This window comes from Cinclus cinclus, chromosome 13, assembly GCF_963662255.1.
Source record: "Cinclus cinclus chromosome 13, bCinCin1.1, whole genome shotgun sequence".
In the NCBI taxonomy this organism is placed as follows: domain Eukaryota; kingdom Metazoa; phylum Chordata; class Aves; order Passeriformes; family Cinclidae; genus Cinclus; species Cinclus cinclus.
The window spans coordinates 3,204,126-3,223,831 of NC_085058.1; the positions used below are offsets into that span (position 1 = coordinate 3,204,126).

Below are 19,706 nucleotides of genomic sequence, written 5' to 3' on the forward strand. Positions count from 1 at the left end.
TGTGGAAAACAACAGTTTCTCCCTTTTTTTTTTTATTACAATATTTTTTTTCCTTTTTATAAAAAAAGATAAAATAAAAACACAAAATTGTACATAAATGCCAATGTCCAACACTGAAAAGGCAGGGCAATCACACCACTGAGACAAAACCTGACTGGAAAAAAACTAATGGCGAGTCCACTTTGCTTTGCTCTTGTCCTGCTGGATCCCAGCCTGGCTGGCACGGCCCATCCTGCCAGGCGCCGCCGGAATCCCGCGTGGCGCCGCTGCAGGACAAGAGGTGGCACTCGGGTCACCTCCAGCTGGTTCCTCTTCTCCTCCCTCCATTGCTCTCATGTGCTGTCCCTCTTTCTGGCTTGTTTTTGTTTTGTTTTGTTTTTTTTTTTCTCTTTTTTTTTTTTTTTCCTCTGTACAACTCCTTGTGTTCCAAGGCTGAGTCCGAGGCTGGCGGCGGGTCTGGAGTCACGTCTGGCGCTCACGCCGTGGTGATGGCGTTGAGGTCCTTCATGAGTCCTTCCAGGTGGGCCATTTCTTTGGTCAGCTCGTCCGGCTCGTAGCTCTGCAAACAGGGAAAGGGTCACTTGCACAGCTGGGGCACAGCAGGAACCCCAGGAGTGGGAACTCCCTGGTGCAGGTCCTGACCCCGACTCAGCAATGAGCAAAAGTGGATTTTATGACCATTATACCAATTAATAACGTGGAAGATCTCTCTTTTTCAAGCGTGGCTCTTGGGACAGTTGTGGTTCAGAGCTGCACTGATCGAGCCCTGTTTTCCTGTCTCAATCCCTGCCTTTGAACCAAAGCAAGAAGTTGAGAAGGATCTTCCCATCTTAACAGAAAAAAAGGTCAAAGGAATCACTTCAAGAAAGCTTTTTAGGGATCAGGATACTTGCTAAACCCATACATTTTTAGGTCCAGCTGTCTCCTGGCTCACCTCCAAACCTTTCCTGACCAAGTCCTTCCCAGTTCTGAGCAGTTTCCAGCCCTGACCTGTTCTCACACACAAAACTCCTCCTTCATTTCAACAACAAAGACCTGCCAGTTTACCAAACCTCTGCACTCTACAGCAAAGTCATCCCCATCCTGTGTCCAATACATCATCTGCCAACTCCTGACTGGGATGAGGAGCAGCAGCAGGAAGTAAACTCATTCCTTAAACTCATTCCTACAGGTTCTCCTAAAAACCCAGAATTAATTCAAATCACTGAACCCCATATTTCAACTTGTAAATTTACATTTTAGGCCTCATAGTTCAAACCATGATTTAATTTAACCTGTTTTTTTTTTTTTGCTGACTCTACTGACTCTACTCTTGCACTCATAAATGAAAGGAAAAAAGTATTAATGGCTCTATTTAAATATTACAAATTAGTTGAGGAGTATACATTGGATACTGACCAAACAAAATCGATAAAGCAGGAGTGACAGAAGCACAAAAGAGCACCAAGATCAAGTTTCTAGACCAGCACATACAGAAAAAAAATCAGGAGAGTAAAAAGCATTTGACAAAAGAACAATTAAGATAAAAAAAATTCCAAATGAGTATTTCCTGTAGCAGTGATGCACAGGGAATATTCGTATATTAACAGGTGACATAATGGCAACAGAAACAACTCCTTGGCTTGCAATTTCAAAGGAAAACAGCTCTCCCAGTGCTTCACACCCAAAACATTCCTTAAAATCTGCTTCCAAAGCACCCCAATAGCTAGCTGCACCCTTCCCAAAAGTAAGGAAACTTTCCTGTGAGAATTTACAAACATATTTGGGATGATGACTTGGATTAAAATCAAATGTTCCGTGTGGAATGGCACTGGGGAATGCCCTGCAGCAATTCAGGAATGGCACTGGGAATGCCCTGCAGCAGCTCAGGAATGGCACTGGGAATGCCCTGCAGCAATTCAGGAATGGCACTGGGAATGCCCTGCAGCAGCTCAGGAATGGCACTGGGAATGCCCTGCAGGGGTTCAGGAATGGCACTGGGACTGGGAATGCCCTGCAGCAATTCAGGAATGGCACTGGGACTGGGAATGCCCTGCAGCAGCTGGGGAAGCTGCAGCTGCAGGATTCAGCAGGACTCTCCCTCCAGAAGGTGCTTCCCCCACATTTTCTATGCAGATTCCTGGGCAGTGGAGCTGTGGGAGCACAGAGGATGCCTGCAGAGCCCCAGGTGTGAGCCCTGCCAGCCCCAGGCAGGGAGTACCTACACTCTCCGAGTCCTCCAGCATCCGTGTGGTCTCCTGCACCTCGGGGGCGCTGGGCACCACCACAGGCATGGGCGGCCGAGTCCTGCCCAAGGTGCCGATGGACGCCGTCTTCACCGCGTGGATGGGGTGGCCGGGAGCTGCAAAGAGTTTGGGACAGGGTCAGCCTCGGGTCACTGTGTCTGCTGCCGGCTCAGGAAGCTCCTGGAAGGAGCAGAGTAAGCACAGGGGGGAATGGCTTACTTTGCCAGGATAGATGGGATTTTGGGAAGGAATCCCTGTCTGTGAGGGTGGGCAGGCCCTGGCACAGGGTGCCCAGAGCAGCTGTGGCTGCCCCTGGATCCCTGGCAGTGTCCAAGGCCAGGCTGGACAGGGCCTGGAGTGCCCTGGGACAGTGGAAGGTGTCCCTGCCCATGGCAGGGGGTGGGACTGGACGGGCTTTAAAGCTCCCTTCCAACCCAAACCAGTCTGGGACGATTCCATGAAGGAAAAGGATTCTATCAGGAGAACAGGGACGCTTCAATTACAGAGCGTTGGATTTGAATCGTCCGATCCGCGTACAGAAAATGACGCCAACGAAACTCGCCCCAGCCTCTGCCTTATTTCCTTTGATGCCCAACCGTGCCCTCCCCTTGTTCCCGAAATCCCCGTTTCCCGGCACGGCGCTCCCTCACCTTGCTGTGTCAGCAGGGGGGTGCTCGGCAGGGCAGGGTCGAAGGGGCCCCCGGCGGAGGGCACGGCGGGCACGGCGAAGCTCTTGAGGGGGTGCGAGGGGCGCACGTGGGCTGTGGGGGGGCCCTGGGGCTCCTCCTCTGAGGGCACGAAGGGCCCCTCGGGCTCCGGCAGCTCCGCGCCGGGCACGGCCGAGGCCGCCGGCATCGTGTCCGTGCTGGGCGTGTTCCGGACAGACTCTGCAACACACACACCCCACCGGGGCTATTCCCAGCTGGAACGGGACACAGGGACACAGGGACACAGGGACACAGGGCGCTGTCTGCCAGGCACTGACCCCTGGCCCGCGCCAAGGTGACCGTGGGCCGAATGGGGACTAAATGAGCTGAGAGCTGAGGGATTTCACCTCTCCAGCAACAGCGCATCAACACTTTGGCACTGAAACAGCTCCACGTTCCAATTCTCAGACAAACGGCACGGAACACCAATCTGCAACCTCCTTTTACCCCGGAGTACCAAAGTATTGGCATTTTTTAACTGGGAACCCTTCAAGCACACAGGACTGGGGTGGTCACAGAGGAGCCACGCTTGAAATCCGTTTACTGAGACTCATGGAATGGTTTCAGCTGGAATGGACGTTGCAGCCTCGGGAACTGTTTTCGTAAGGAAACAACACTTTTGGCTGTGACACCTTCAAATGTTGACCTTAAAGAAGAGATGCTCAGAGTTCACTTCATCCCAATACATTACCCATGTGCACATTTAACAATGCCATTGCTCTGGAATTTTTCAGAGCACTGGAAACTTTAGTGCTCTCTAGAACTAAATCACTGCAAACGATTCCAATTGAGCCTGAAAGTGCTGCATGGAAATCACCCCCATTCTTTGTATGCCCCCATTCTCAGTAACCAAGCCTGGACTTTCCTTCCCTGTTGGTTTCAAATTGTATTAATTACGGGAAAAGTTATCCCATGAAGCAGCTCAGAATTGATCTGATGTTTCAGACTCCAGGGCTAGAGGCTTTAGCAGGAGGAACCCCTGTCTGGAGCTGTGCATAAAACATGAAACCCCCTTTTCCAAGGACACCACCACGGATGTCAAGGATGAACATCCGACCTACCCAGGAACACCCAGCCCATCCAGGATTCTGTCTGTACTTCAGCCATGACTCATGGAACCCCACAGAGGAGACTGACCCAGCTTCAGGCTCCGATTTCCAGGTGTTTCCCTCACTGTTCCACAAAGCAACACCTCCCTGAGGGTTGGTCTCTCACCTGTGGAGTCGGCCCTGTCCGAATGGGACATGGCAGAGCCCAGGGGCCACGGGCTGAGCTGGTGGTGCAGGAAGCTGCGGGTTGGAGAGGCGAGGCTGCCGGAGTGGAAATGGTGGTGAGGGGGGTCGAGGGAATGGATGGGATGGGCACTAATCACAGCTGTGGATGAACACAAGACAGAGAAACACTTAACACACACACACACATGGGACAGGTTGGGGACTCTCCTCCCTGCTCCCTTCTCCAGCAGAGAGCCAGAGCCTCGGCTGATTTACAGCCCAGCTTAAACCCCCGCGTTATCACACCTCAAAGACGCTTAGGACAAAAAAATCACCCAATTACAGCTCCAAGAACTGTGCCACCAGCTCTTAATGCACTGCTTGATTCCAAGGAAAAAGTTCAGAAGAAGAATAAAGAGAATACAGATCTGTTATCCATATACAGTATAGTGATAAAGAGGAAATGAGGTGTGTTAAATAATAAACAGCCCTTTGCTTCCCAATATCCTTCTGTATTCCAGGGGCAAAAAAGGAAGTCACTAGGTACACACCACTACTGCAAATTAGACTAAAATGGCACAATGAATTAGCATAATTCAGTAGTTAGGATGTAATTAATGAACCATCTGAATGCTCCAGTGGGTGGAAGAAAGTCATGGGAGCTTGTGCAGGCTCACAGCTGGACACATGGAATGGTCCTGGTGGGGCTCACTGAGAAAGGGCTCCACATGCCAGGGTGAGCTCCCCATGAAGCTCCTGGCCAGAAGGGCACCTGCAGACCCCACACGGATGTTTCCACTCCCATAAAGCAGAGCCTGGAGGCCCTCAGAGCCTTCACAGAGGACAGAGAGTCCAAGGCTCAAAGCCAAGCTCCAGCCTGGTCTGTGCCCCCCAGGCAAGGCAAGAACTGAAAGAGAAGGGGGAGCAGCAAGGCTTGTCCAGAGCCTGGCATGGGATAGGCATCTGTCACACACCCATGTTTGACACAGACCAGCTCCTAAGGAATTTAGTGTAAAACTGCATCCTCTGCTCCCTCCTCACACATGGAGAGCTGGGAGACAAGGAGATCAGACTGCTTAGTGTAAAACCATAAAACCAGATGCTACTCTTGGAAAAAGGTCATAGAACAAGAAAATTCACAAACTGAGCAACCAGGTCATCAGGACACTTGAAAAAGTAGGTAGAGATCAAGAATGCCAAGTCCTCACTTCAGTTTTTAATTAAAGCAAAAAGAAAGCGGAAATGTAATGGACTACTCTGAAATAATTCCATGAAACAGGGGTTGTGGCAGCTGGCTACAGGTGGAACATGATCACAGAGCTCAGGGAAGTTTAAAGCTCAGCCTGGGTGGGCTTGGTGTGATTTTACCTCCCAGTTCTGCCCCTGCACAGTAACTCCTGAGCTTCTCACTCAGCTTCAGAGGCTCAGCCAAGTCCCCTTCCATCTTGGAGTAATTTGAAAACCCTGGTTATATTGCTTAATTCCTAAAATATTTCATAATAATGGTAATTTTGGTATCAGAGAAGCATCCCAGGGCAAAGAGGTCTCAAGGAGCTTGGAGTAAAGTCAGAGAAGGCTCTGAGAGTAGCAGCTGAATAGACAAAGGGGATGGTGACTGCTTGGGCTGGGAAAACCAACAGTGTGGAGCCTGACAGAAATTCCAGCTCTCTCCAGCTCCTATGGAACAGCTGGACATGCAGAGTTCTGAGGGAATGACTACAAGAAGCAGCCAGGCCACGGGCTGTTCCTGGAGAGCCCCAGACTGGGACTGACAGATCTGGACATGCTCCTGCCCTCACACCAGTACAGCCACTCCCAGTCCCTTCTAACGAGGCCTCACTCTGCCCATACCAGGAGGGGGTCAGGAGCCTCCTCTGAGCTGCTCTTGCTGCCCAGGACGGGATTTCCTGGGAGCAGGGAGTGGCTCCAGCAGGAATGGGGGTGTTCACTTACGCTGAGGTGGCTGAGAATCAAAAGGCATCATCATCTTGGGCCTCATGCCCCTCCTTCCCGCCAGGGTGGACATGCTGTCCTCTGACTCGTGTCCTGAAGGGAGACAGTGGCATTATTCCTCTGCAGCCAGCCAGGCTCGTGGAACCATGGCAGCATTCCAACACTCTTCTCTTTATTCCTGTTTCCAGGCAAGTCTTGGAGTCACCAGTGATAAAAACAGCCCTTTCCCCCTTCGCTGGAAGGTGGGAAGAAGACAGTGAAGGTGAGGATTTTTAGGAACTGGAGAAACTCTCCAGGCCCCAGTGCAAACTTGTGGCAGTGGTTCAGCTCTGGGCTGAAAGGTCAGAAACAACTTCAGTGGTTTAATATGAAATGAGATGATCTTCCCATTACTAATCAGTATTTACCAAGAGAAGGTAATGATATAACTCTTGGATGTTCCATTTCCTGACTAAAACACGTGATCCACCCTTTTCAGAGTCTTAGAAACCAGGAACAAACCCAATTCAATACTTGGAAAATAAGAACAGAAAAGAGTAACCTAATCATCCCTCAACGAAGTGATTTCACCAGCCAGAGCAAAATGTATTTCACTCCTCATGGCCTCTCACCTCTGTAGGAATTCCGCCTTTGATGGATATTGCTATCCATGGAATTGTCCACGGGGGTGATGTCCTGGGAGTTGCGAGGGATCGGGGTGTCTGTCATGATGGGATTAGGATCTGGGGATTTATCAATGGGTTTGAGCTCCAGCCTCTCGTGATGGATCCAAAGGTCTGGAGGTTTGACATCTTTGGAGTTCCCCTTGTACTTGTGGGAGCCATTCACAGATTTGCAGGCAGCTCGTTTCCTGGGAAGGAAAAGCAAAGGAGATGTTCTTCACTTGTTGGAAAAGGCAACTTTTCCCTAGGATTTCCCTCAGGTCTTGCATCCATCTGGGCACAAGTTTCCTACTGGGCAGGGAGCTTTGAATTTTGCACACAAACCCCACTGACGCTTCAAAGACATCCTGAACTCTGGTGCCATGGAATTTGTCTCCAATGGTACCCCATGTGCAGCCCAGGCTCTGCAGCCCAACTTTACTTTACAAGAATTAAGTTTGCAGAAATTCTGGTTATTGAGAGAATATTCTAATGCTGTGCCCACAACCTGGGCTCACCAAGCTCCGGCAGGAGCTGGAGAAGGAGATGCAGACAGCCAGATACCCCAAGAGGATGGGAACATAGGATTAATGACAGGAACGTTCCTTCCAGCCCCACTCAGGCTGGACACATCCCACAAGGGAGGATCCCATTGTGCTGAGCAGCAGCACAGACCATGGTGAAGCAGAGATTTGGGATGGCAGAATTTTGGGAAAGCAAAATGTAGGTTTTAGCACTCCCTCCACACTGACTCCTCACTTTGGGCCATGGCAAAACTGGAGGAGGGAGCTCTGCCCTCGTGGGAGCAGAGTTCCTGGGAATGGCTCAGACATTGGTAAATGTCACCAACAGAGCCTCTAGCAGGGGTAACTCCCAAATCCTGCTCCCACTGGAGCTGATGAGTGACAGGGATCAGGTTATTCCCTGGCTGAAGGCACTCAGAAATGGAGATTTCACAGGGTTATTTCTGCCCTGAAAATAAAACACATCTCTTGGCACTGGCCCATCCCTGCTGTCCTCTCCCAAGCAGAGCCCCAGATGTCAGGTGTGCCAGGGCCATCTCCTCCATCCCTGCTCCCTCTCCAGCAGTTCTGCAGGGTGGTCCTGCTGCAGCAGAGCCTGGCTTTTCATCACTTCCTTAAAAATCTGTTTTGCATAACAGCATCTTTTCAAACTTCAAATACAGCTCTGGTCTTTCAAAGAGTATGCAGTGAGCCCCTGCAGGAGCCCGTAAGTGGGAGCATCACTGCTGCAGCATTCATGCAGATGCTCTGAGGGAAGAATTCAGACACAAACACTGGGATTTTGGAGCACTTTTCTAAGGAATCCAGTACCACATTCAGATTCCAATCCAGTGCTCCTACTAAAAACAGGGTAATGTCAAGCACAGCCCATACACTGAGTCCACCCATGCAAGAGTGAGGAGCTGCCTGAGCTCTTGAGCTTTCCCAGATCCCAACACATGCACTGGCTCCAGTTTGGAAACTTGTAAATGACAATTTCTCCTCGGGGGGGGGGGAGGGGCAGGGACAAGTGCAGGCACACCTGGAAGCACTGCCCCGGTTTAAGCTCATGGTTTGGAACTCTGGGACACTGACAGGAAAACCAGACCAGCAGCAGCACCTACAGGCTGCAGGACTTACAAGGAATTAAGTCTAAAGCATCATGAAGAAGGAAATAAGAGGATTCACTAAGGCAGGCAGGGCCCAGGCCCCCCAGCCCCATTACTTTTTCTGGTGGGACGTGGTGCGGCGGGTGCAGAAGACGGCGACGATGACGACGATGACAATGGTGATGACGCCCACGGACACGATGATCACCAGCAGCATGTTGCTGTCCAGGGGGGACGTGGGGCTGCCATGGGGACTGTTACTGCCTGGGAGGGTTGGGGAGAGGAGAAAAGGCTCATTTATTACACAGGAAAAGCAAGCAGCTCCCACCAAAGACACCTGGAAACCTGCACACCAGCAGGAGGGGACGGACCTCACGAGAAATGTTTGTTTCTTTGGCATTTGCCAGCTGTTTCTGTACATTTGTTCATCTGGAAGTTGATTTACAGATCCATTTCCTACTAAGTCTATCAAAATTTAAGTGCAGTCTATTCAATTATCACAAAAAACCTCAACACTCTAAGCAGAGTCAGTCTGGGATCCCGCTAAACCTGCAGCACCACAGGCTCCCCTTGGAGCCAGCAAGAATTGGAATTGGATCAGGAGCCTCCAGGGGTCACTTGGCTCCAAAGGAAAGCTCCTGTAGCAGGGAGCACTCCCTGAGGACAGGAAATCCCAACACACAGCACTGACCAGGAGAAGCAGCAAAGGAAGGTTTTCCTTCCTCATCTGTTCCTACAGAATTGATTTCCCACTCTGGCAGCCATTTCACACCACACCAGGAGCAGCTCTGGTTATGGAAATGCCATGGGAGCTCAGCAGCAGGGACACCTCTGGAACTGCTGCTGGATACCCCCTGGTGACCCTAAACTGGAACCAGTGTGGCCATGGAGAAGCTCTGCCCCACACTCACCTCCCAGGGGGGGTTTGTAGTCCGGGCCCAAGTCCACGGGGCGACTCCCCTTCCCAGCAGATCCCGAGGCTGCAAAGGTTGCACACAGTGGAATTTTACACACACAGACACAATTCAGCATCTCTGAGTCCTTCTTTAGAACCTCCCTGAGCCTCCTCCAGGAGCAGCTTTCCCCCTCCTTTTCTGTCCCTAGAAGACAATTCAGCTTTGCCAGAGCATCTGCTTCTCCAAGGAAAGAGCCACTTCTCCAAAGGAACTCTTTAATAGTTTCCCAGTTATTATTTTCCTAATTAAGTTCAGGAGCCTCTCCTAATTTCACTTTAAAAATTAAAAAAAAACCCCATTTGCAGAAGGCACAGGTACATGTTGAGACAAATGGTTTTGCCACACTTGTACTGAGACTTCATCACCCTGAAACAGGAATTATCCAGGGGTCTTTTCCTAACACCCAATTCCAGCAGCTGAGGGAGACTGGAAATGGGTGGAAGGATTCCAAGCACAGTAAATGTAATATTAAGACCCTGCCTATCCATAAAAACTTGCTTTCAGCTCTTCCCTGTTCTCTCCTGCACACCACAAGTGACAACAAAGCACCACAAAAATGGTTTTGATGAAACCTGAGGAAACAATAAATTAGTTACATCCAAATGTGGTCCTTCTACTCTGTGTTTCCATTAAAATGCATTAATGCAAAATTAATGACAAAAACACTGGAGTAGGGGAAACATTCAGCAATGGTGCAAAGAACAATATTCCTCCAGTTACAGGATTCCAGAATATTTTACACATTTTCACATTGTTCTACAAAAAAAAAAAAAAAAACAAAACAAACCTCCAAAAAGTCAGGAGAAGAATGTTTTCCATTAAAAATCCCCTTTAATCAAGAAGTATTAAGTGTTAAAGGATGTATAACAAATGGAAACTGAACCTCAAGTGAGAGCCTGTGAACTGGTCCCTGAAATAAAGACAGATGGCAAAACCAGGCATGGGCAGGGGCAGGAATAGTGACTAAACCTGGGGAGGGGAATAAGGAGAATGGTCTGTGTATGCAGAGAGGAGCTGGAGCCTGCAGTGATGGAAAGGAAGCACTGCAGGAAAAATGGAACATGGAAAGGACCCAGGGACCTGCCAGGATGGAGGGGACACAGAACCAGGGCTCCCTTTTTGGGGACCAATTATGCTGCAGCAGCAGAGACAGACTGGAACAGCACCTTACACAGTTTATGGGTAATATATTTGTGACTGTCTGGACACTTAGCCTGTCCTGGAAAGGTGGGAACCCCCCAGATGGACTCTCAGAATCCCTGAGCCTGATGCTGAGGAGCTGTTCCAGGCAGAGAAGCTGTGGGAGAGGGGGGAACATGAAAACCCAGCAATATTTTGGGAGGGCAATCAGACCTGAGCCCTGAGCACTTCTAGAGTAGCAGCTGGAGCCCTAAGGCAGGTGAGATGATGGAAGAGGGGAGGGAGAGGAGATGGCACACACTTACAACTGTCTGGTTTATGGAAAACAGGTATCTTCAAAAAGCTGAATGTCAGCCCAGAAACGTGGCTGGTAACAGTAACTATGCAGTTATATAATGAGAGATATATAAAATATACTGCATTTAGGCTTCCAGGAAATATCTGAAAGAGTCCTGTGCAATGCTTTGTTAAAATAGCACCATAAAAAAAAAAACCCAACATGTGGAACCTATTAGCAGCAAATTGACTGATAAGAATGACAATTATTCATGAGGAATGCTTCCAGTGAGTTCTGCAAGGACCTGTGCTTGGCCAAGTGCAGCTCAGTGTCCTCAATAATACCATGAAAGAGAAGGGAATAACTGCCCTGAGGTCAGAAAGGGACATCAAACCAGGGGTAAGTATTAGACAGAGACAATGCACAATGATCCTCATGGAACCCATGTCCTCCCTGACAAATATAGGATGACATTTAGGTACCCAACCCAGGTGCTTTTCAGGATCCAGTTCCTAAACCCACAGATCAACAGTTTAAACTTTTAAATAAATTCCAGGGAGCCCCCTCTCTTATACAATGTGAGCTATTTTAAGGAACAGTTTAAAACAGCATTTGCTAGAATTCTTTTTCATTCAGCCTGTGAACATCCATGTTACAGTATATCCAGACAGATCATTTTAACTGTTGGTGACTTCAGGATGGGTTTACTCGATCAGAATTCTTAATCTTTGCTTTAGGACGAGGCCAGTGCAACCACCTGAAGCCTGAGAGCAACAGGCTCACTTGAGTTCTAACCAAGCTCAGTGTTTCAGAAGGGTGTGGGAAAACAGAATCGTGTGCTGAGTTCAGGAGAAAAACATTAAAGCAGACAAAGAGAGGAAAGGACAGAACCATTAAGGGCAGAGAATCAATCCCATTTGGTTTTGCTCTCAGCCTGTGTAACTTGCTGGCTTTTTCCATCAGGTCCCAAAGTGGCAGTTCAGTGATGCTGTCACAGGGCAGCTCCTCAGCTCCTCTCCTGCACTTACTCTACCTTCCCCTTGCCCATATTTCAGCTACTGCCATGATTTCAGCTGTTTGCTTACAGGAATTCTCAAATTAAACTCTTGGCTTTGATGATTTACAAATAATAGGACATGATAAAAATTGATCATGACTTTAGGATGTAACATGTCCATGAACTGAACACATTATTTAGGATGTAAAGCTGGCTGAAATGGGCTTAGAACAGGGAGAAACAGATAACAGCAACTTTCACCTGAAACGCTGTAACCTTCCCCGATTCCCTCCTGCTGCAGGTGAGCAGGACAATGACATTGGAGCACCTGCTCCCCAGACAGCCCAAACCTCAGCCCAGCCTCCAGGACACAGGGATGGGGTTCAATTTGCTCCCTGACTGCCCCTGCTACAGCATTACCTGGTACAGAGTAAAAGCACATTTAATAAATTATCCAAGTACCAAGCTGAGGATCCAAGTGAGGAGCAGCTCCCTCAGAGCCCCTTTAGGATCTCTTTAATTGCATGTCTAAGCTGTTTGCCAATGGCCTTTTAAACTCATCCCTTCAGACTAATTCTCCCCCTTTTTATGGGGCTTGTAGGTTATTTGGAAGAAAGCAAGAAGTGCCCTGGGACATCCACCTTCCAATTCAATGTAGGAAGCTCAAAGCTCCCATTTTTCAAGCAAACATTTTAAAACCTTAAGGCTTTTAGGAGCCAGTGCTGGGCTCCTCAGGAGAGTCTGGGCTCCATATGAGCTGACAGGCAGAATCTCTCCTGCACAGAGCTTTCCAGGGCTTCCCTGCCTTGATTATGGAATGAATCCTCACAAGCAGCACTTGTGTTAACCAGAATCCCTTTGATCTTCCACACCCCCATACGTGGGCAGTAGCTGGATGAGGCATCACTGGCTCCAAAGCCATTCTCCCAGAAGGATTCAGTGCTGGCACAGCCCCACACCCCTTCAGGGACACCTCTACAGAAATCCTTTTACATTCCTCCCACCCATGCCCAGGACTTCCAGCTCTCCCCATCAGCACAGCAGGAACTTGCCCGTCCCCACTTGGAGCAGCAGGATCCTGTTCCACTTTAAAAATGTCACAGCACATGGACAGCAAAGCAGAACAGTGAGGGATGGAGAGAAGAGAAATGTGGCTGTTCATTTACCTTGGTCATTGGGCATTTTATCTGAGGACTCAGCTTAGTGGGGCAAGCACAGGGAGGAAAAAACAAGAGACACATCACAAGGCTTGAAGGAACGAGACAGAATTCCAAGCTTCCCACAGCACACATTCAAGTGCTTGATTCTCAGCACTAAAACTCGTGTGGAGAAGTGTCCAAGGCCAGGCTGGACTGGGCTTGGAGCAAGCTGGGCTGGTGGAGGTGTCCCTGCCCACGGATGGGCTGTAAGGTCCCTCCCAAGCCAATTCTGTGATAGGATTCTATGACAATAAACTCATGATTTTATTTTTCCCATGCTCTCTCACATTTTACTCTTTACTACTCGCCCATCACCATCAGTTCCTGAATTAGGGGCCTGCTGCATCCCACGAGTTCCCACTGCACCATCCCGTTCCCAGGAGCAGACGAGACACACAGCACCCAGATTTCACTGCAGCCACCCCACGTTTGGAACAACGGCCCAAAGGTGCCCCAGGCACCGTGGAACAGCCTATGAACCGAACAGCTGAGCTCTGCCCAAGCCCAGACCCGTGGAAAACGTCACTCAGAGTCCCAGTGCTGCCTTTCCCAGGAGTAGAGCCCAGGCTCCTCGCCCCCGGGGCTGCGGGGCCAGGGTACCTTTGGGGGTGCGGAACTGCACGGCCTCGGACATGGGCCCCATGCCCTTGGAGTTGCGGGCCTGGATCTTGAAGAAGTAGGGGGTGTCCAGGGTGAGCTCCTGGATCTGGTGCGTGAGCCTGTTGCCCACCACGGGCTCGATGACCCAGTCGTGGATCTCGGCGTTGACGTCCGTGCTGTAGTAGATGATGTACCCTGGGCAGGGAAAGAGACAGCGCCGTCCATAGAGGGACAGGGAGACACAGCAGCCCCCAGGAAATCTGCTGTTTGCCAGGGAAACCACCACGGGCCTCCCAAGCGTGCTCTGACTTTGGTAAACGCTAAAACCATGCTCAAATATCAGCCAGTCCTCCCATCTTCCCTCTGAAACTGTTCAAAATAGATGGTCAGAAAGAAAGGCCATTTAAAATATCAAGATTATTTCTCATCACCATTGCCTGAACGTGGACAAATTGCTGTTTCCATCCCTTTACCTATTTATAGGCCAAATAAAGTAAAATAAAGCTGCCAATATCAAAACATCTCCAAAGAACTGATATTACATTATTTAAATTATATAAAAAAAAAAGTCTCAAGCATAGTGAAAGAACTTGTGTTTATAATTATTTCATTATTTTTCAGTGTATTTACAAAGGCAACAAGAATCTGAAGAGAACTGAGGCTGCCCTGCACATCCCAGAAAAAAAGGTATGGGAAGAGTTTATGCTCTGTTATTAAAATACAGTGAAATCACCAGTCCTTGTGCAGTAAAAGCTTTATAACAAAGGGAGCTGGAGATGGGCTCTGGGAAAGGGGAGCTGGAGATGGGCTCTGGGAAAGGGGAGCTGGAGATGGGTTCTGGGAATGCAGAGCTGGAGATGGGCTCTGGGAATGCAGAGCTGGAGATGGGCTCTGGGAAAGGGGAGCTGGAGATGGGCTCTGGGAATGCAGAGCTGGAGATGGGCTCTGGGAATGCAGAGCTGGTGCCTGCTGCACTCAGGCTTAGCCCTGAGTCACCATTTTGGTTCATTTTTAAGCTGTTAACTGCTGCTTGTGCAAAAGTTGATAAATACTGAACAGTTGTGTTCCAAGGGTTTCCTTCATTGCCAGGGGATTTTGGAGCTGGACAATGGGATAATTTTGCCAGCCCTGTAGAGGTAAATGCTGCTTTCTGTAGTTGCCTCCCTTCCCTCGGGTGTGCTCCAGTGTGAGACATTTGTACCCCTCACTGGCAGCCAAATCCCTCCACCAAAGGCTCCTGTGTCTCCAGTCAATCTTCCTTTCCCATGGAGAGGAAACATTTTGCTGCCTTTTCCCAGGGATTTAATCAGTTTTCGTCTCCTGTCCAGAGCCTTGGCTCCAGTCCTGCCCAATCAGGTGGTGTCCCTGGTTTGATTCTGCACCATGGTTAATTGTGAGCTCAGATCCAAAACCAGACACTGCAAACAACATGCCATTAAAATCTGATTTCAGCTTTAAACAAATGAAAATTGAAGTGGATTAATTCAGAAAGCCCTTCCAAATGGGAATCTGAACAGAAATTATAGAAGGGAATCAGTAATTATTACTTTCTGAAAAGTGATTTGTCCTATATGGCAGTGATGCAGTTAAAGGCAAAAAACAGTTTACTCCTAATGTTTCTGTCAGGGGAACAAGAAACTGCTCTGAAGCGTGTTCTGTGACACAGAAATGCCACAAAGATGACAGAGAGCACTGCGATGTCTTCTCCTAAATAAACCTCGGATGGGCCAGAGGCACTAGGGATAACTGCTGGAGACCATCTATTAGAGCAGCACAAGCAAAGGTTATGGATATGCTTCAACTGGATTTCTGATTGCACTTCTGTTTCTCACTGCAGCTGGTTTGAATCTGAATATATTTTGATGAGGTACAGAAGTAAATACTGAATCTGAGCTACTGCAGAGACTGGCCAAGCAGCCATGGGCAGCCCCTCAAGCCCCACCTGTGATTTTGCCGTTGGCCTCAGAGGGCGGCTGCCAGTTCACGATGATGGTGCGGGGCTTGCCCTCCTTGCTCACCACAGTCACGTCCTTGGGGGGTGAGGTTGGCACTGAAACACAAACCCAGAGTGTCAGCAATGGCTGCTCTCTCACAACCACCTCAGGGCCCTGGATTTTGACTTGATGTGGAATACAATTATATTTGGGTTATTCTCTTTAACTTTTATAAATCCCCCCTTCCTGTAGCGTCTCACTAATTTACCCCTCCCTGGCCAATGCCATCCAGTATCTGTGCCTCCATCCCACATGGAGTTCCCCCTTTCCAGAGTACTTCTGGCACCAAATGTGATCCATGACTGAGCATCCTCAAATAACTGGACAACTAGGGCCAGTGACTTCTCACCTGAATTTCTTCAGTCATCAGAAAAATCCCACAAACTTGTGAAAGATACATTCTATATCAGCAGGCATCTGAAATATCTCCCTCTTTCCAGTTTTATCGTGGGACTCAGACCCGTGAGTGCCCATTTGCCACTCAAATCCCAGTCAGCAAAGTAAATCCACCAGCATCTTAGAATTATACCATCCCAGAATGGTTTGGGTGGGAATGGACCTTAAAGCCCATCCAGTGTCACCCCATGCCACGGACAGGGGCACTTTCCACTGTCCCAGGGGGCTCCAAGCCCAGTCCAACCTGGCCTTGGGCACTGCCAGGGATGGGGAAGCCACAGTTGCTCCGGGGAACAAACTCTGGGCAAACCTGTAATGGTTTGTTTGACCTCCTGAAGAACGATTTGGAAGGCATCTGCATATCAGAGATTTTACAAATGCAGAAATATTTGCTGAACACAACCGGCCAACCTTTCTCCTTGGGTTGCCAGAGAACAGCACAGTGAAAGAAAGGAGGGCAGACTTTTACTTCTCCCATCAGCCTCTCCTGACAAAAATTCAGGGAAGAGCACAAATTGCTCCAGCAGAAAACTGAAATCCTTGCTGTGAACTGCAGCCTCCAGAGGGCACTGACCATCCCTGCAGTGCCACATCCTGAAATCCAGGAGGCTCCTGAAGAGACAACCTGGAGTAAATCCACCTTGGGTGGATTTAATACAACCACAGTACAACTGGACTCTCTGCATTTTCAGAGCTTTAGGTATGTGACCTATTAGAAATCCATCCATAAATCCTCTGGGATGGCCACCAATTATCCATGTGATGAAGAGCTGGAAACCAGGGACAGCCAAAGCACAGAAACTACTGTAACTATCACCTCAAACATGTAACAACAGGATTCAGAGGAAACAATAATAGAAAATCAGGAGTAGTCCACAGGAGATCAGGAATACACAGATAAAGCATCCAGAATTCCCTGTTTTCCTTTCAGGAGCAAGTCCTACACAACTTTCAGGAGCATCCCAAAATAATGAGCCACTCAGGAATTTGGCCAGTATTATAAATTAAAAAACCTGTTATAAGAAAATACATTTAGTCTTTTTTTTTAATTTTGTATTTTAAATTTTCTCCTTAATTCCCCAGCTTTTTGGTCATATTTGCAAATATTCCTTACAACCACTTCAACCTGACCCTTCCCATTTAAATGCACTGTGCCCTCCTGCATTGTGCCCTTGCTCAGGGGCTTTGTGTCAAATTCTTTTTTAAAAAACTTTATTTGTGCAGCTTTTATAGTCCCTGCACTCAGAGCAGAGTTATGGCTGAGGATTGAATATGTGTCAGCAGAAATACCAAATGGAGTGTTTCATGTGGGCTGGGAATAGAGGGATGGGAAAGGAGCCCCAGCCCAGAGCTGGCCCCACATCATGGAATTCCCACCCAAAACCACAATAATGTTTTCAAAAGCAACTGAAGCTCACTGAGGCTTCGATTTTATCCTGGGCTTGCTTTTTCTTAAGCAAAAATTATAGAATTTCTATGACAGAATATCTGGAAAATCTCACAAATTTTTTCATGTTTGATTTTTTGGCTCTGTTTGAATTTAGAAGGAGAACTCTGGGCTCATTTGGATGGACTTCTTGTCCTTCACAGTCCATCTAAAGAGAGCCCTAAGCATAATAAGCAGGAAATTTAATTGCCCAGAGTTCATTTAACACTGCAGGGTAAGAAGAGCTAATGAGGGACAGGTTGGGGAGAGGGCCTGGCCCCCACAGTCACTCCCTGGGCCTGAGTTTTTCCTGGCAGCTACAAACCCTCCTCTGCTCTGTACCAAAAAGGAATTTAGGGTTCATTTGAATGTTTTAATGCCTACAGTGATTTTTTTTTTTTGTCTTCATTTGCCTCATGCACCTTCGCACTCTGTAACAATTACCACATTTACAGCAAATTTTAATTATCATTTGCTGAAGTGTTTTTTTGTATTTCCTGTTAATGTGGTCTTTGTGAGACTTTCTCCTCTCCTGCCCATGAACTGTGGTACGTTATTCATGACTTCTGTGTAATTTTATGTAAATTCTCCTGCAATCATCCCTTGCAATTTTGAAGTATGTTGTTGTTTTTTAATCAGAATTTCTGACTGAACTATTCAGATCCCTCTCAGCAAGTGTTAATTAGCAGAACCATTTCAGGTGGAGGTATTTCTTAAGGAGTATCACAGTCCTTCCAGAGCCCAGGAGTACCTAATTCAAAGGTTGTCCCATGTGCTGTCATGCTCCAGGTGCTGGATCTCCTGCCCTTGGTCACCATCACCGAGAACTCATAGAGGGTGTTTGGCTTCAGCCCTGTCACCAGATAGCTCAGAGTGGTGGCATTTGCAGTCTGAAAGGGAAACCAGGGTCAGCACTTGCCAAAGGCACAGCTCTCAGACACCCCCAGCCCACGTGTTCCCAGCATTTCCATAACCACAGCCATTAATTCGGGGCTGGCTCTTCTGTGTCGTGCAAATTCATTAATCAAATATCAACGTTTATCCTCCACTAGAAATTCTGCAATCAGCAGGAGCACTTAACAGCAGTCAATTAGAAATGAAAAAAGACAATACGAGTTGCAGGGCCCACTTGTTATGCAGTGGTTAAACCTCTGTTTACCTGGGGGTTCGTTTACAGTATTTCATTAACTCCTCTGGCTGGGGAAAACAAAAAGCACAGCAAGGAACAGCCATGCTTGGAACCTGGAGCTGCCTCCCATATTCCTACTGGAATTTCCAGAACAACCTTAAATGTAATAAACAATCAACTAAAGATACACTTGTGAGATTTGAAGAGAATGAAAGTTTACTAAGATACAGATTCTTTTCAGAAAAAAAATGATTATTTAGGATCACACAAGGAAATTACACGTGGGTCACAGTGGAATTTGTAATTCAGCATTTGTAAAGATATGGTATTTATTAGAAATGGCTTCAGCACCAACAGAATGTACTGGAGGCCCGTGGAAAAGAAGAAAAGCTGTATTTACAGATATGCATATTCCTCACCTTGACCTGCAGCGGTGTAAACATGGAATTAAAGAGTTGTTTCAGGATCTGACAGGGCCATACAACAACTGGAACAGCCACTGCCTCCAGAAACCATTGAGTGCAGCTGATTTACTGCCAAGAGAAAGGCACCTTTTCTGAAGGCTCCAGCAGTGACAAAGAAACCCTGAGATCTCCAATACCTTTATTTCTTTTTTCTTACAAGGGATGGAAGTTCAGGAAATGGTGATTCAAGGAATGACAGTGATTTGTGCCCAGGGCTTTGCTGTTGTGGCCAGACAACAAAGACTCATAAAATGAATTAAAATGAAATCCTCCATTGGCTTCAAGCCTCTCCTTGGTACACACCCAGTGCAGTTTGGAATGGCTGGGAACACAGGCCTTGCTGGGAGAGATGGACTGACAAGTCCAAAGCACGAATCCTTCCCTCCCATCTGGCATTACCAGCTGCTGTACCCCAAAAAGCTCTTCCTCTCTGGGATGCTGGAATTCCCAGGGGTATTTAAGCATTCCAGTATTTGTATTATTTGATGTGGCAGCTGGGCTTTAGAGGTGAAAGTTCTGGTTGCCATCTCTGGGCCTGAATTTTGGGATCTTTTCGTTTCCTTGAGCATCCCACACTGAGTGTAAATGGCACAGCTGAGCCCCTTGGAGTGCCAGACTCCACAACTGAACAGCACTTTATTATTTTTAAGATCCCAGCCTATCCCACGGTACCAAATCTAACACCTGCTAGAAATAAACTCCATAAATATTACCCTGAACAATCTGTTTCTCTTTTATGCAGTCCTAAAAGATCCAGCACTTCATATTTTCATCGA

The 19,706-nt window shown here is 48.0% G+C and overlaps 1 protein-coding gene across 1 annotated transcript in view; it reads right to left on the reverse strand.

The window, feature by feature from the left end:
* Positions 1 to 19,706, reverse strand: part of NEO1 (neogenin 1) — a 163,225-nt gene continuing 143,519 nt past the window's right edge. Inside the window, exons 18-29 of the mRNA XM_062501197.1 lie at positions 18,089 to 18,227; positions 15,464 to 15,571; positions 13,522 to 13,716; positions 12,889 to 12,921; positions 9,264 to 9,332; positions 8,469 to 8,616; positions 6,711 to 6,949; positions 6,100 to 6,192; positions 4,148 to 4,306; positions 2,876 to 3,112; positions 2,205 to 2,341; positions 1 to 559 (exon numbers count right to left, since the gene is read on the reverse strand). Coding sequence (XP_062357181.1) covers positions 476 to 559; positions 2,205 to 2,341; positions 2,876 to 3,112; positions 4,148 to 4,306; positions 6,100 to 6,192; positions 6,711 to 6,949; positions 8,469 to 8,616; positions 9,264 to 9,332; positions 12,889 to 12,921; positions 13,522 to 13,716; positions 15,464 to 15,571; positions 18,089 to 18,227 — 1,641 coding nt within the window. The 3' untranslated portion in view covers positions 1 to 475. The remainder of the gene's footprint in view (positions 560 to 2,204; positions 2,342 to 2,875; positions 3,113 to 4,147; positions 4,307 to 6,099; positions 6,193 to 6,710; positions 6,950 to 8,468; positions 8,617 to 9,263; positions 9,333 to 12,888; positions 12,922 to 13,521; positions 13,717 to 15,463; positions 15,572 to 18,088; positions 18,228 to 19,706) is intronic.